At 40.9% G+C, this 16463-nt stretch overlaps 2 protein-coding genes across 6 annotated transcripts in view; both read right to left on the bottom strand.

The window, feature by feature from the left end:
* POLR2K (RNA polymerase II, I and III subunit K) overlaps positions 1-16463 on the bottom strand; it is a 245521-nt gene that overhangs the window by 131058 nt on the left and 98000 nt on the right. The window lies entirely within an intron of this gene.
* Positions 1-16463, bottom strand: part of VPS13B (vacuolar protein sorting 13 homolog B) — a 357420-nt gene that overhangs the window by 18338 nt on the left and 322619 nt on the right. For 4 of the 5 annotated variants that reach the window (XM_081873883.1, XM_081873885.1, XM_081873881.1 and 1 more), the window contains exons 49-56: positions 15910-16111; positions 14353-14541; positions 13489-13635; positions 10823-11106; positions 8960-9087; positions 8446-8645; positions 3074-3189; positions 1145-1968 (exon numbers count right to left, since the gene is read on the bottom strand). In XM_081873883.1, coding sequence (XP_081730009.1) covers positions 1145-1968; positions 3074-3189; positions 8446-8645; positions 8960-9087; positions 10823-11106; positions 13489-13635; positions 14353-14541; positions 15910-16111 — 2090 coding nt within the window. The remainder of the gene's footprint in view (positions 1-1144; positions 1969-3073; positions 3190-8445; positions 8646-8959; positions 9088-10822; positions 11107-13488; positions 13636-14352; positions 14542-15909; positions 16112-16463) is intronic. The other variant, XM_081873882.1, reaches the window with a different exon arrangement.

A 16463-nucleotide genomic window follows, 5' to 3' on the forward strand; every position in this document is an offset into this window, starting at 1 on the left:
AAACTTGGGTCTCCAGCTGTTTTTGGACTACAACTCCCATCATCCCTAGCTAGCAGGGCTGGTGGTCAAGGATGATGGGAACTGTAGTCCAAAAACAGCTGGAGACCCAAGTTTAGGAAACCCTGATGTAGATGAATGTGCCCCTGCATGGGCTTGCACTATAAGAGAATCGGTTATGATCAAAGAGCACTCCAAGTTCCTACAAGTAGCCTATCTGGTTATGGTGTTATAATGTGCATGTGACTGTTGAATAAGTAGGACTTTCTTAATTGCACATAACACACAATAAAAGTGGTTCACAGACTGTTGAATGGTACAGGGCCCAACAGCAATTGGCATGGAGAAAGATAATGATCATATTTCAGCAAAAGCAATTGTGCATTGGCTGTGGGTGATCAAAGGCTAGTCTCCTTTTCACTGCAACGTACATGTTCCTATATAGCAAAGGTACAGCAGAGATGGAGTCACTTTATGAATGCACATGTATGGAAGTGAGACAAGGTATCCATTAATCTAATAGACTGTTTGCTCACTATTGATCTTGTATGGGAAAGAATCAGTAAAACAAACACACTCTTCAGATCAAAGGACAATAAACATCTGTGTGCCAGTCTAGCATGAGGATTCTGTGAAGAAAGACAGATTGCTAATCATAAACGGCAGCCAAAAGGAGATTGAACAAGAAAACAGTGTTCAATGGCATAATTTGCCTCAAATGTATCGAGACAGATTCAATAATTTCATGAAAGAAATTCCTTTTGTTGAGTTCATGTTAGGAATTAGTTGCTATGAATTCTGAGTTGTGCAGGCTGGCTAGGACAAAAGAAAGAAAATCAGAATACTATTCCCATATTTCTTACAGGCTTTGCAAATAGCCTGCAAGAGAATGTTGATCTCTACTATTTCACATTCATAGCATTTTTAGATCTATCATTTTACTCAATGTGATGTCCAAGCCTTGGTCATCTTTGACTTCCCCAACAAAAACCAACAGGCAGCCTGATCATAGTTATGTGGATTTAAGCTTGTTGATCATCATTGGTGTGTAATCAAGTGTACCCTGAATTGTCTGTTTTCACGCACTTAGTCACATGCTGCAAACATTGGGCTATGTCAAAAAGGTACAAATATGGAACAAACATACCTGCTCTGAATAATGCTCCTGCAGCATAATGCATGGCCAACGCATGAATGAGCTGCCTGGCAGTTGTAAAAATGGGTCCTCGTTCAAACACAGAGAAGGAGAGAGGAGTGTGATCTGAAGCAATATAGAGCTTCAGGGAAGCATGGACGCTGACCAAGAGGCTCACCGGCTGGATTGCTAACTTCCTTAATTTCACTGGATTGGCTAAAGCATTTGCATGCTGCCTTACTGGTTCAGGAAGTATCCGGCTAATAGCCGAGGCTTCTGCAGAATGGCAAATGCCTTTGCTGTCTGGCAGGTAGGTCTCAAATAAAGTTTTGATGTAATAAACAAATGTGTCTTCTACATATAACCTGGCTGGTTTCATTTCAAAGCTGAGGTCATTCACATGAAACAGCAAATTCTGCTCTTCCGACAGAGTGAGGCAGAGTTTGATGAAGGAATTTTCATTATATTCTTCCAGATCTTTGTTGGATACCATGAGGTTGTGCACTTTGGTCCACTGTGTGGTTTCGTTTTTCTCTCCCTGGCACAGCAAGACAGGAAAATGGAAATTGGATTTGCTGTAAAGCTGATTGTCCAGCTGCAGGTCTCCACAATAGATATGGAGAGTATAAAACTGCTGAAGGCCACTTGTGGCCTCTCCGTGAAATTCATGAGAGAGAGGCCTAAGGTAGCTGGCAACTGGAACCATATGAAGGTAAATGTGGTCGACTGTGAACCGCAAAAGTTCAGACGATGTTTTTGGGCTCGTGACGTCATCATATACAGTGAGGCTCAGCTGGCTGATGAACATTTTAAGAAGGAGGCTCTGCTCTTGAGTTCTGTGGGGGGTGGGGAGAAACAACAGCAACTAGTTTCCTCCAATTTCAAATGAAATTAGCCAAGGGAAAAAATGATAATCAGGTACGTCAATGTGCAAATGTTATAAATAGGAACCAGATTTAGAGATCAAAATACCTACAGCCAAAGCATACAAAGAGGTATTATTGCTTGTCTATGCCAAGTTACATCCTCCCCACCCATTTAACATAAAGATATATTTGACCTTCACGATAACATTTTATGCACAGTAGTTCTTGGTCGTACTTGCAATGTAGCATAAAGCTAAAGCAGACAACGTAAAATATCCTCACACGTTGTCACATGTTATGTTTTTGGCTCTTTTGCAGCAGACAAAACAGAGCGTTTCTAATATGGATCATTAACTTCACATTATGGAAGCAATATATTCCCTTATTAAATCACTGTAACTATTTTAAACTGATGATGGGTTGCTTGCTTTATAGCATTAACTACTCTTGGCAAAACTTAACTAATAAGTGGGCTACTAAGCACGGGGAATCACTAATTTCATGGGTATTAATACTTCCATTATAGGGCATATAAGCAAAATCCACAAAAACACACCCTGCTCTTTCTGTGATGCACCTCTGGAAGCCAAGAACTTCAACTGTTATAAAAAGGTGATGTTATAATTCAAGCTGAGTGTGGCTTGCAACAAAGGTTTTGTAACTTTGGGGCACAAGGAGCTGTAATAAAGATGATTGACTACCTAGTTTGCCTAGGACCATTCTTCTGCCCTGCATCATGAGTGAGAACTCCCACAGATCTCAATGGGAGTTCTATGCAAGTAAGGACTGCCAATCTGGCCAAATAAACTTTAAACTTGTGTGTCCTCTCTTAGCCTTGTTTATTGTACCAGGCATTTCGTGTTTATCCTAGGGTGACATGACCTCAGATGTTAAGATTGTCATGTTTTACTGTGATATACAAAAAGTTAACATGTGGTCTAAACATACGCAACACATACGCAGCAACACTAGACAAAACAAATAGTTGTCCTAGATTTAATAAGTCACTTCACACCTAAAGGACTGAACACGGGAAAATTCTCCTTTATGACCTTCTAAAGCAATTTTAGCATACCTGTTCAAACTGATCTGTTGTCCTGGTCTTCCTTCAGGCGCTAAAGTGACAATTATTGTTCCACACTGATGAGCAATATCCACATAAACGTAGCCAAAGCCAGTTAAGAACACAATCTAGAAGCGGAGAAAACGCTTACTTAGAAATTTATGAAATACAGCTACACCTTGAGCCAATTAATGTTAATACTCTTTGGACTCCAACTTACTCCAACGTAGTTCTATAGACATCTGTACAAATATAGTGACACAACTTGTTTGGAAATTGCAGCTTTTAGTTTTAACTTTCTGTTTCAAGTGAAATAATAAAAGCAGATTTCCTACGGCATCAGACACAAAGATCCAACAATTCAAACATCTGGTTTCTTTAAAAGCCACCAGAACTGGACATGGCACAAGACTTTTTTCTTTACCTCACTCTTGCCATTAGTTTTGCTTGCTTGTGCACACTGCCACATGTTGTATGCCGCACAGTCCTGCAATCATTTCTGTGAGGCAGAAACTCAAAAAAGGCTTGTAGTATGTATATTACTGCACAAGCAAGGCAGCATATAAACATACATTACCACATTCCTCAAAACAGCAGAATTTCCTATTAGCAGTAGGGGAGAGAGGGGAGAAACAGGAGTCTAATGACAGAGTTCTACATAATTTGACTAACCTTTATGTGAAACTATGGCCTAAAATATCTTGTACTTTGACCACTGATATCCATTTGCAGGCTGCTATTTGAAGTATCATTCACTTCATCATGCCACCAAGACGTTCATAATCTCAGTACTACTATGGCCTAGTAGCGTGGAAAAGTGTTTAAAAGTCACCAGTGTAAAAATGCTTCCACTGCATGGAAAAGGGAAGCGTTCTCTTCAACGTGATTCATTTTTGATGTTTCATATGTAACTTTTCATAACTATTTCACATTTCACATAAAACTGGCGCGAAGACGGGAATACCTCAGAAGTTAGCACAATATTGGATTAAGTTACACAGGCACTCCCGTCTGGCAACTCTTCCAGCTCTGGCATGCTTGTTATGGACATTTTAGCACTGTGTCTACTTCACAGCCAAACTGGTCAACCCTATACATGACTGAGCGCACAGCAGTGGGGCCCATGGAAAAGGAACTTTCAGTGGCAGTTCAAAGTCTGTGGAAGGTTCTCCTCACTGAGGTGCAGCTAGCCATGTGGCCTACTACAGGAGAGCCATATCCATCGTTCTGCTACCCACTTTTGTTTCTGACCCCTGCCCATCAGTAGCATGTGGCTCCTGAAAAGTTGCCTATGGAGGAATGTGGCCCCTTGAGCTGAAAAAGATTCCCTACCCCTGATCTATGGCTTTACTGTGGAGCAGGTCCCCTGGCCTACCAAAATAAAGACTCGGATGGCCAGACATTCAAATTTAGGCTGTGGGTCTAAACGAGTGGTGAAGCAAGAAGGGAGGTAATCCTTTAAAAAAGGAGTCTAAAGAAATGTTCCAGGAGAACATCTTATGTTAAAGAGCATTCTGAGGAATCATTTTAAAAAATTAAATAGGAGAAACAATTGTCCCTGAGGAAAGTAGATTTTTGGGGGGATGGGGTGCTTAAGGTTCACCTCTCTTTTACCTTCTCTGGCAATTTTCAGTGTGGCCCTCCTTTCTTTTTGTCTCAATACCAAAGCAAACAGATCAGGATTGTATTAACAATTTTTTCCAGAACACCGACATTTCTTTCTATCGTTTGTTATGGTGAAGGTAACACCATCTCTTTATTTCAGGTGAAAATAAAAGCAGAGAAAACAGCACAGTTTGGGCAGTAGCACATTTGTTCATGAAGCAATAATCTGCCCTAGATAATTTTACTGCTGTTGATGCCGCTTTGGAAAGGAAGAACTCAGCATGATTCCAAACACCTCAAGTATGGGGTTGTGGGATTAACACTTAGAAAAGCTTATTTCTCAGGAAATTACATAGAGGCAACATTAAATATAAAACGGTTTTCATTTTTTTCCAATGCTATTTTTGAGAAATCAAAGGAGCCAATCAAAGGGGAGTGCAGAATCTGTATCAGCAGGAACATTATGTAACATGCAGTGGTTTGCAAGACATACAGTTTTGGGGGTAGCTCTCTTGGTTTAAACAGCTCTGACAACTTGGAAATGTTGTTATAGCTGTAGCCTGATCTACTTTTTCCATAGACAAGAGTGCAATGCTTGGGTTTTTGTTTTTTTATGGAAGAAGAAACCAAACGGCAGCATGCAGAGTGGATTTTATGGAACTACACCAAGGCAGGTTGAACACACAAGCCAAGAAGGTTCTATTTATGAAATAGAAAATATCTAAAGGAAAGCCAAGAGCTAAATGGTGCAATAGCAATAAAATGCAAGTCTCTGTTAAGAATGCAGAAAATCAATGCCAACTTTCATATGCACCACCTATGGAAAAAATGTTTACAGTATGCCATGGCAAGATTGAACAGCTAGCAGAATGTAACTGAAGCCAGAAGAGGAATGGCACAAACCCCTCTCAGAAATAAGCTACACCCAACAGATGAACAACCACAATGGTTATGAATGCATTTACCTGGGAAACATACATTTTTCCAGGCGCAAAATATTATGGTCCCAATCCAGCCCACCATGGACACAGCACCCACATGTGGAGGTATCTTCATATGGCAGAGTGCGGTTTTCCAGATGCTGCTGGACTACAACTCCCATTATCCTTGCCCACTGACCAAGATGGATGGATCTGATGGGAGTTGGAATCCAACAACATCTGGAGGGACTTCATGCCCGACATGTGGCATTACAAAGCCTGGCAACCAAACAAGTTCTCTTCTTCAAGAGGATTATGTAATAATATTCTCAGAAAACCAAATCATTAATTATGGAGATACAGAAAATGTAAGGCCTGAGCACATCTTTCCTATTCCTGTCCAGTCTTCCCTCCTTCGCTTGGATCAAAGAATGTGGGCAAAGAACAAGGGCGGGGGGAGCTAGATAGGGAAATGGGAGGCAAACATTTGCTCCTGGGCTGTGTGCATTTGTGTGTATATAGTGGGGTCAGATTAGGAGCCCTGGCCAAGCTTTCCCTCGAATGCCTTGATGGAAAAGCAATGATGGTTTCCACTCCAGTAGCAGCACAAGTAGGGATGCAACACTCCTGGTACCATGTGAATGTAGACTGGGACTCTTAGCATAGTTTAAAATGCAGTTGTAAAGCCATCCAGTCTGCTTCTGCTAAGTGAGAATAAGAGAAGGGTAGAAATGATCTACCCTTCAGATCCTGAAGCTGAGACTCCAATACTTTGGTCACCTCATGAGAAGAGAAGACTCCCTGGAAAAGACCCTGATGTTGGGAAAGATGGAAGGGGGGGGGGACGACAGAGGACGAGATGGTTGGACAGTCTTCTCGAAGCTACCAGCATGAGTTTGACCAAACTGTGGGAGGCAGTGGAAGACAGGAGTGCCTGGCGTGCTCTGGTCCATGGGGTCACGAAGAGTCGGACACGACTAAACAACAACAAGAAATGATCTGGTGAAAGAGAACCTCGAACGGAACAGGACGAGGCAGAAAAAAACTGACCGGGCAATTGGGGGGGGGGAACACTAGTTGCCACCCACAGTAACAAACACCAGTACAAATATGGTGCTCCTACTGAGGTGGTTTATTGGCGAGACCTGACAAAGGCACTGATAAAGCCAAAGCTGCAGAAGAAATGGGGAGAACGAATAATCTCAGTAATAAGTAATCATCTGAATCCCCGACTGATTAAGGCAGAAGCAAAAGTGGGCAGTCTAGTTGGCTTTGGAAACTGAAGAATCTACACATTCCACCAAAGGAATGTGCATTTCTTAAAGAAAAATTACAGAGGTCAGATCCACTTTCTATTTCCCAGGTTTATTGATAGTAGAAACATTGCTATATCTAAATGCTGTATCTTAATAATTAATTGGTCCAGAATTCATTTACTGTAACTGCATCATAGTGCCATTGGCTGGAGCCATTTAACAATATCCCTCCCAGTGACCCATGTTCATTTGCTTTCGAGTCAGGTGAATAACCCTGGAATGCACTAACTTCACAGCAGAGAGGAAGGACCCATTCCAAAACCAACCATGTTATTAAAAGCTAGATAAATTAGTTTTTGTTTCCGTACTACCCTTATCTTGGCTTACAAATGTTATTAGTGGCCACAGCACTGCTCTGATATATGAAACAACATCTTGCTAAATTATTTCTTTGAAGATTTCCTGATGGCAATTAATTCTACAGGTCAAATAAACACAGTGGAGGAAGTATTTCTATTTCGTTTCTTTACATTTAGAGACATTCTTTTCACCAAGTATCCTTTTAATCTCGCATTGTGGAAAGTGCTCCCCCACCCCTTGCAACTCTTGCCTATTTCTGAACACTTCAATCAAATAACTTTGGAATCTGAGCCAGAGCTGCCTCTGATCGTGGATGGCAGATGTGAATTTCAGTAAATACATACATAGCTTTCTTACTAGACAAAGAAAGAACACTTAGCTTAAATCAGAGGATTTCAACCTTCTTGAGTCCATAGCTCCCTTAACCAACTATATTATTTCTGTGGCACCCCTGTGGAGCCCAGGAGCCCAATTATGTCACCCCTTGCCTGCAGAGCTGGCAGCCTCTCACCCTTTTTTGAACACCCTCCCTTGTGGACTGTTTCCTGAGTCTCCTCTCCCCTCCCCTCTCCTTGGGAGTCCTCTGTACAGCCACAGCTGCCAACCCTGGTCTCTGAGCTGCGCCCCCACCCCAAAGAGAGTTGCCTGCCAGAGGCACCATTCGCCTGGGAAGCTTGTAGCCAGGGCTGCTGCAATAAACAGCTGTGCAAGCCTTTGGGAGGCAGAGATGCAAGAGGGCATCAGAGGTGGGAGGGAAGGAAAGAGGGACAGAGGCCAGTTTTGCCCATAGCACCCCGATCATCATTCAAGGCACCCCAGCACACTGGTTGAAACCACTGGCTTAAATTAATGCCTGGACTGAAAAAGCAAATGTCCCACGATCCTGTGAGATCCTGTGTACATTCGGTGCCAAAGCAATGGTCACAACAATGGCAACAAGTTTCTGGTGCAAGGGAAACAAAAATTCCATTAGATATTACATTTCCCTCCTTGCACAAACCACCATGGAAATGAGTGGGAGTCCCCCACAAACATCTTAAGTTCAATTTCTAATCATTTTAATGGGGGTTGAACATGAAATTTCCCCCATTTACTAATTATGGTTGTGTTTGGACCCTAATTCTAAAACACAATTACTTCCAACCAACTGTGTTTTAAGATGAGGATGTTAAATTTATTTAACTCTATGCTCACATTATCATTTTACCACACTGGAAATGCAGAATTAAAACAAAGAACTAACCTGTGTGCCTTGGTTATTAATATCCACAAAATCACTCCATTCATTTGTTAATTCCTCTGATGATACAACTTTCAAAAGGATGCTGGGCACCAGGTCTTTGGTTTTGCAATCTGGATAGCCGGAAACTTGATGATAAAGTTCATGGTGTACTGAGCTTTCAGCTGGAATGTGCTTGCAGTAAATATCAAACTTTGGCGTGTCTGGAATTTAATAAAAGATCCAGAAAGCTCTTTAAGGAAAGATGTTTGTATTTATGGCACAGTTTCATCTGATTTCAATGCACACACACAAGCTAGACTGTAACAAACTCTGCCCAAGAAATTATCAGGAAATACAATTATTGCTTTTTGCTTATTTTTCAGACCCCCCTTTCATATCCTCTTTGTACACAAACTGCTTCTTGAATTAAATATGTTAATTCTGAGCACACTTCTTAAATTAAGAATTTAAGAGGCAAGCAAGGCAATTAATTCAAAGGCTTAAATTTTATGTTGAAGCAGGATAAATCACATACCTTTGATGTTCTCTTTCACAAGCAATGAGACAGGACACCTGTTGTGGATAATGATGCGAGGACTAGGATCTTCTGATAGAGTTAAGTACGTCACCCCAAGATGTTCCTGATAAGTCAGCGCAATAGCTCTAAAGCGAACAAGATTGTAACATTAGACATCTGAAAGTCAACTTAATTTACTGTTACAAATTTCATACCAATGTAGTAATGTATGAAAGAACAACCAGTTATGGGAAGTTAAAACCAAGATCTCATGAATACTTGCCCACTTAAAAAAAAAGTGGCTGCGTGTCCAGCAACATGAAGTTCAAAAGAAAGAGAAGGGAACAATGTCAACAAAGGATCAAACTTCCTACGAACATATTTAAGTTCAAAAGTTTGCATGATGGTGGCCTTGGTTTTCACGGATTTTAAAAGAAACTTTATTTTCTAAGTAACCTTTGATGGTAATTCTATTAAGTAGCCTTCTTGCATAGAAAACCAGCATACACTGTAAAGCAACTTGCATGCTGCTGGTACAAAAGAAATGCAAAAAAGCAATAAAAATCCAATGAAACAGAAAGAAGCCTCCCGCCAATGGGTCTCTTCTGGATGTGGGACTACAACTCCCAACATCCCTGAACCTGGTTGGGGTTGATGGGCACTGCATCATGCATCATGCCCATTGACAGTGATGCCTACATCATTGGGCTCACAGACAAATTCCTGTTCGCACATATTCTTTTTAAAGCTGCCTGTTCACCTTTATTCTATTAGAGTGATTTCCCCCCCAAGAATATGTAAAGATAAAAATGTGTCAGTTTGGAAGAGGGAACAGTTTCTTCTTTCTCATAATCCAGCTTTTGACTCCTGCTCTCGCCTGTTAGGATCACTGTATTTTGTCAGCATCCTTTCTTCTAAGGCCCATATTGGAATCTCTTTGAGTCCAGCCACATCATTCATAAATCACCCAGAACAGTCACTGCTGAGTAATTGAATTGATATAGGTATTCCCTCCTCAATGCTCAGAGATTGAAGCACACATTGTCTTCAAAGCATCTCCCACACAGCTCACAGCAAGGGCAATACCATATGGCTGATTCTGATCTTACGTGGCTCTGTATAGCTCTTTATTTAGATCTGCATCATACAGTAAGAACAACATCAGTTTTGGAGGCAGGAAACAGAAATCATCTCTTCTATGAAGCAGTGGAATTTTTACTACACGGAGTGGCTTATTTTCAAAAGGGGATGCAATTTTAGATATAGGCAGCCTTTCAGACTTGGAAAGTTTTCTATATTTCCTACCGACTTCTCAGTATTCCCTTCTCAGTTCCCAGACAAGTTTCCCCGCCCCCTCCTCTTTTAACATATACTGTGCCATTTTAAATAGCTAACTTTCTTCCCAAACTGCTGTAGAAGACAGAGACACATACAATTGGATTATTAAAAGTATAATTGTTCACAAGCTATCTGAGAGCACATTTATTTCTCAAGCTATCAAGATGCTACTAAAGTGTTACTAAAGTAGATGAAGAGAGAACAAAATCATTTTTCATATCAAAAATTACAAAGCTTAAGCAATTAAAAGCAGAACACTCTATTTGTATTTAAGAGCCTATAACAGGCACCCCCAAACTCGGTCCTCCAGATGTTTTGGGATTACAATTCCCATCATCCCTAGCTAACAGGACCAGTGGTCAGGGATGATGGGAATTGTAGTCCCAAAACATCTGGAGGGCCGAGTTTGGGGATGCCTGGCCTATAACATTACTGAGGACCAGCCTCACTATTTTAACTTTTAAATAAACCCCTTGCATTTTTGAAGACTGGCATTGCCCTCTGCCTGTCAATATAAAGCTCCTTCACACGCATTCTACATACCTGGTGCAGAATCCATTTTCAGCTCTGCCTCCAAGGGGTACAGCTATACTCTGCCTTGGGAATTCCTGCCGGATGACAGCTGGCGGGCTCCAGCATGAAATGGCGTGGCGATTAATGCTATGTTTGAAGCTTAGCAACATGTACTTTTGAAGAGGGAGCATATCAGAAACTGGCTGGGTAATATCAGGCATCAAGTCCCAAAAAACAACAGAACTTGCTTTGGCAGTGTCTGTCTCTGTAGCTGAGCAGATGCTGAATGTACTGCTGTCTGGAACTTGCAAGTACTAGGAAGGAAACAAGGAAGGGAGTACATAGCTATTTAATGCAAGTCTTCAGTTTCTGCAGAATTTGTAAGGCGCACAATTCAAAATATTCACAAGGTTACATTAAATCTCCAAACATCTTGCCTGCGTCCACTTCTCTTTGGTATGGTACAATGCTTTTTTTCTAAAAAATGTTTAGGGGTACTCTCATTTTCCTACTCATATTGAAATACTGCCCCTCAACGAGGCCAAACTTAGATTCACAAAATGTTTAGGGGTATGCGCCCCCCTGTGTCCCCCCCCCGAAAAAAGCACTGGTATAGTAGGATATCCTTATAGTCAGGCACTGAGTGGTAATGCCAAAAACTTGTAGGAGAAGCAGTGTAAAACAGTAGTTTCATAAATCCAAATCATCATCATCATCATCATCATCATCATCTTTATTGTCATTGCCCCCTCTCAGGGACAACGAAAATTACTTGGCTGCTCCATCCACCCAGGTAGGGCACTCCACACAAAATCAGAACAACTATAAAAACACTAATTAAAACAATACAGTATAATACAGCAAGGAAGATTAGATGACTTTCAAAGTCCAGGTTTCCCATTCAGGGCCAAGATCGCTCCGTATCTCCGTCCCAACGGCAGGAGCTCGAAGAGACAGTGACCAGGATGCGATGGATCTTTTACTATGTCCAGTGCCTTCCTATGGCACCTTGTGGCATAAATCTGCTCTAAGGTGGAGAGTGGGCAGCCAACAATGCTCTCTGCTGCCTTCACAACTCTGCACAACCCCATCCTGTCCTGGGGAGTACAGCTTCCGTACCACACACATAAGCCATAAGTGAGCACGCTCTCAATGGCACAGTGATAGAAGGCAAGCAGCAGTTTCTGTGGAAGATGGTTTTTCCTTAGGATTCTCAGAAAGTACAGTCTCTGCTGCACCTTCTTCACAAGCCCCCTTGTGTTGACACTCCAGGACAGATCCTCTTGTAATTCAATACCCAAGAATCTGAACGTAATCTGAAGTAATGTGAGCTTTTATAACGTACGTTTTAAATAAGTTTGCATTGATTATTTTTTTAAATTAAAGCCAAAGCATTCATTTGTATCCAGAACAGTCTGCCTGTCATTTAATACACCAATGAAAGATGTATTTCCCAGATAATCCAGGGCAATAGTACTCAAAGAACTGTGAAGCATCTCTAAAGAGTTGTGAACAACTGCAATATAGGATGTGCATTTTTCTCCCTGATAGACCTATGCAGAGCTGTGCCAAGATATTCTGCTACCTAAAGTGGATCAGCAAATGCTGCCTCTTGCTTCCATTCTCCTCCCTGCTCCCAGTGGACTGTCCTGCTAGCATCACACACATGACTGCTGCTTCTGGTTTTTATACTCATGCTTGCAAACTACCATGAACTTTACATTACTTGCTTTTTAGATTTCTGAAATTACAGCATTTTACAACTGCAGTGGTATCTGTTCGTGAATATCATCTGATTAGTTTATTTTATACATGCATTTCTTGTACGTATACGTGAAACACCCCTATTCCCTTATATACCTGCCCAGACTCCTCATGGTGCCTCAGCTCTCTGTGATATGGCTTGCGACAACTTGTGAGAGGGTATTCTCAATAGTGGCATCGCTTTCAGGTGCAGTTCGCAACAATGTGAATGGAGTTTTGCCGTCAGGTAAAAATGTAGTTACTCACCCGAGCATTTGGTTAAAGTGGTGCCCCTTTCTTGGCTACGTTGTTGTATAAAAAGTTAACAACAACTACAGCAGCAGCAATAACAACATCATATTTTGATGTTACGTTTTGTATTTAAATGAAATATTGCCTTACCGAATTTTTATGTTTTTCCTGGTTCTGGGATTGGGTGAACAATGAAGACTGGATTATAAAATAATTTAAATAAATAAATATAGCTATTATTCATTTTTGCTATTATCAGCAAGTACAGTTGATTCAAGTCCCTGACAGTACACTGCCTACTCAGAAGTAAGACCCAGTGAATTCAATGAGGCTTATTTCCCACTGCTTATAAACCAGATACACCTTTTCTATATGGGAATTCTTAGAACTGTTTCAATAGCTATGATGGATTATGCTGCCTCTGTTTCAACAGCAGCCTTCAGCTTCTGAACATATGGGGACCAAGCAGAACTAATTCTACACAGTATCAAGATCCGCAACTATGCAGAGATCACAAGTTAATTACCATGGTCAACTGTATTGTGGCATCTATGTTCTCAATTAAAACAATCTAAAAGGAGTGACTTTTATTAAGTCCTGATCCAGTGTTTTCCTTTCAATAAGAAGTTTAGCCTTTATATAAATAGAAATTTATACCCACTGTAGAAGCTAAAACAAAAAATACAGTGTTAATATTTTACCTCCTCTCTTAGTTGAGACTTCATAATAGATAGCTGTGGCTTATAGTATATTTGGTATGGAGTGTTATTGATGATGATGCTCTTGTCTTCAATCTGCAGGATCTGAATACCACGTTGAACAATCGAAGAAATGCAGAACTGACACAGCTGCAGGATAATATCAGGAACAGAACATTAGTAGGTAAAGGACAAATATTTTCCAACAATGTAAGAACCGCTAAATAAATAATTCATTTTCATGCTCAAAAATATAGGAACCCTATTATGTACACCACCTTAAGCACTATTTCAAGGAAGAAAATCTATTAGCAAATCACTGTTTGCTGCCACTTTATCCCTCAGTTAAAGAATTTAAACCATACATTAGGATGGTACGAGCTGCTTGGAAGTGGAACAAACTATCCTGGAAGGTGGCAGGCTCCCCTTTGTTAGAGGTTCTGCAGCAGAGACTGGATGGTTACCTTTCAGGCATGTGGTAAGAGTGGATTTTTGTCATTGGCAGGCAGCTGAACTACATCACCGATCGGTTGGGTTGTAACAAGAGCACTACTACCATGCACATATATGGTAAAGGATTCAGAAATGGGTCCCCAAATGCTAAACGTGGGTCCTGGATCTGAAAAGACACCTGAATGACATGATTTTGATGTTCCTTTTGCAATCACTCTGTCCCGGGGAAGGCAGCTAAGGTCATTCTACCATTTTAAACAAATCCATATGAATGGACCATTCCCAATTACGGTTTTCTTCTGGGTATGCTTGATCAGTTCATCTTGTAAATGTTCTTAGTTTACCATATTTCTGAATGACATAATATTTTTTCTCCTTTCAACATTAGGAAATAATCTCTTAAATATTTCTAACCTTTTGGTGTCCTGGAAAGGCTCCAAGTCTTATCTCAGCTTCAACAAATCCTTCCTCATCCAATGTCACCACCTCCTCATTGTCTCCATCCCTCCACTTGGGTGATGTCATATTGTGGACCAGCTTGACTGCTGCTGACTTGTGCACAGTGTTAGTGTTTGCCCAGTATATGCCAATTTGAAAAGCTTCCTAAAACAAAAATAAAAAAAATTGGGGGCCATATTCAGTACTTCCTGTTTTCAATACTTCCACTCAATATAAGACAAGAGGAGATCGCAAACGTAAATCTGATCACATTTAAATTTTATATATTTTTCCCAGCAACTTGCTTGTGCGATATCAAGCAGTGTTGCCAAATGTGTATGCTGAACTCCATTTCATCACAAGATTTCATGGTCCTATTCAATGTTCCTATTCCGTATCCTTAAGCCACAGTCTGTCTATATATTTAGTGGGTGGTGCAGCAGTAATGTGGTAGAACAACTGTGTTACCCAAGTACCCAGTTTAGCTGGTGCCCTAAGCATGACCTTTAACTCCTTTAGGTTCACTCTATAGGTGACTGCACAGAGGATGCACTCTTGCGAGCACAACAGACATACGTTTGGTAAGATCATTCACAGAAGATAAACTTTTTTCCATTGTTGGGGAGGAGCAAGCACTTCTGATGTTTGCAAATGACCTATTCTGCACCTGAGCTAATTTTCAACGGCTATCACATTCAGTTTTTGCATACAAAACTCTCCTGGCACCCTGCAGGTTTGGACTTGTACTCAAGGCTAAGAATAGTCTGGATGCAGGCATTCTATTCATACACACCCTAAAAAAACACAGGGGGAGGCCCAGACTTGGCCTCAGTGCATTTGGTTATCAGGTCCTAGTTGACACCAGAGGCTGTTTGTAGGAGAGAGGGACTTAAGCCACTCCTCCATCATGCTACCTTAGTGCCGAACTGGCTAAATGTATAAGCCAAGGCTGAGATTACTTTTCGTATATTCAAGGTAGTACAGTATAAAATTCAATCTGTTAATGAATTGCCCATCTTGAGGCCCTGTGGTCAAATAGTTCATAGAAAAAAAATTAAGACAATGAAATAATCCACAGTAGATGGCTGCCATTTATTGTTATAAACTGGGAAATGGGTAAGCTGCTTCAAAGGGTCTTGGTGCAGTTTATTTAGGGGCTCCAAATGCAATGACCATATTTTCCGTTTCCTGATTAAAGACTCCCTTTACAATTCTTCATAGCTTAAAAAGTGGTAGATACTCTCATTTTTCACAGCAGTGATGTGTTGACTATGATGCAAGGAGGAATTTGCAATATTCACTGCTTGCCCCACATTAGGAACGAAACAACTGACCAGATGTACCCAGACTCCATGTGGGGAAGAAGCCTGCCACTGTTTGCATGTTTGTCTATGTTTGCACGTACTGACAAATAAAAAACATGTTGTGTAGGATGTGTTGTGGGCCTTGCAACCTTTGATCTGCCCCTGTACACAAATGAAAAGAGAATGGTTAAAACAAAACAGTGCATATTGTTTTGAATAGTATGCCTGCCTGAAAGTTTGGAGGTATCATTGTTTTCCCAGAAGGTATCTGCAAGACAATCTTCTCGCCTTCAAACAGCCAAAGATCCCACTTGGAGTGATTGATCAGCAGAGCCCATGGCAGGAGTTCTATCAGCAGCGTTTTCACACATGGCTTCCACACTGACAGTTTCACTCGCATTGGGCTATCCCACTGAGTGAGCTGTTCGCTGCTTTTCCAAGTAACGTATCAAAGGAGAGATAAAAGAAAATGGTTAATTCATTGGTAAGATTTGCAGTTTATCATCCTAGCCATTCATAAAGCTTTTGTTACACTGTAGTGCCTCCTGATAACAGATATGATTCTGAAATACAAAGAGATTCTGCCAGGGCAAATCTGTCCCTGATTTAGGCTGGTTTTCTTCTTTGATTGAAATAGGCTTTTATTCAAGGATCAAAAAGCAAGTCACATTTTGAAATAATTGAATTAAAAGTAGTCTCAGGACAACACCTGGCATTCAGTCTCCTTGGCAGTTTCTTAGTCCTACAAATATGATAGCAAATGATCCCCTGAAAATATGATTC

The sequence above is a fragment of the Podarcis erhardii genome (assembly GCF_964252035.2).
Source record: "Podarcis erhardii genome assembly, chromosome: 8".
Classification (NCBI taxonomy): Eukaryota; Metazoa; Chordata; class Lepidosauria; order Squamata; family Lacertidae; genus Podarcis; species Podarcis erhardii.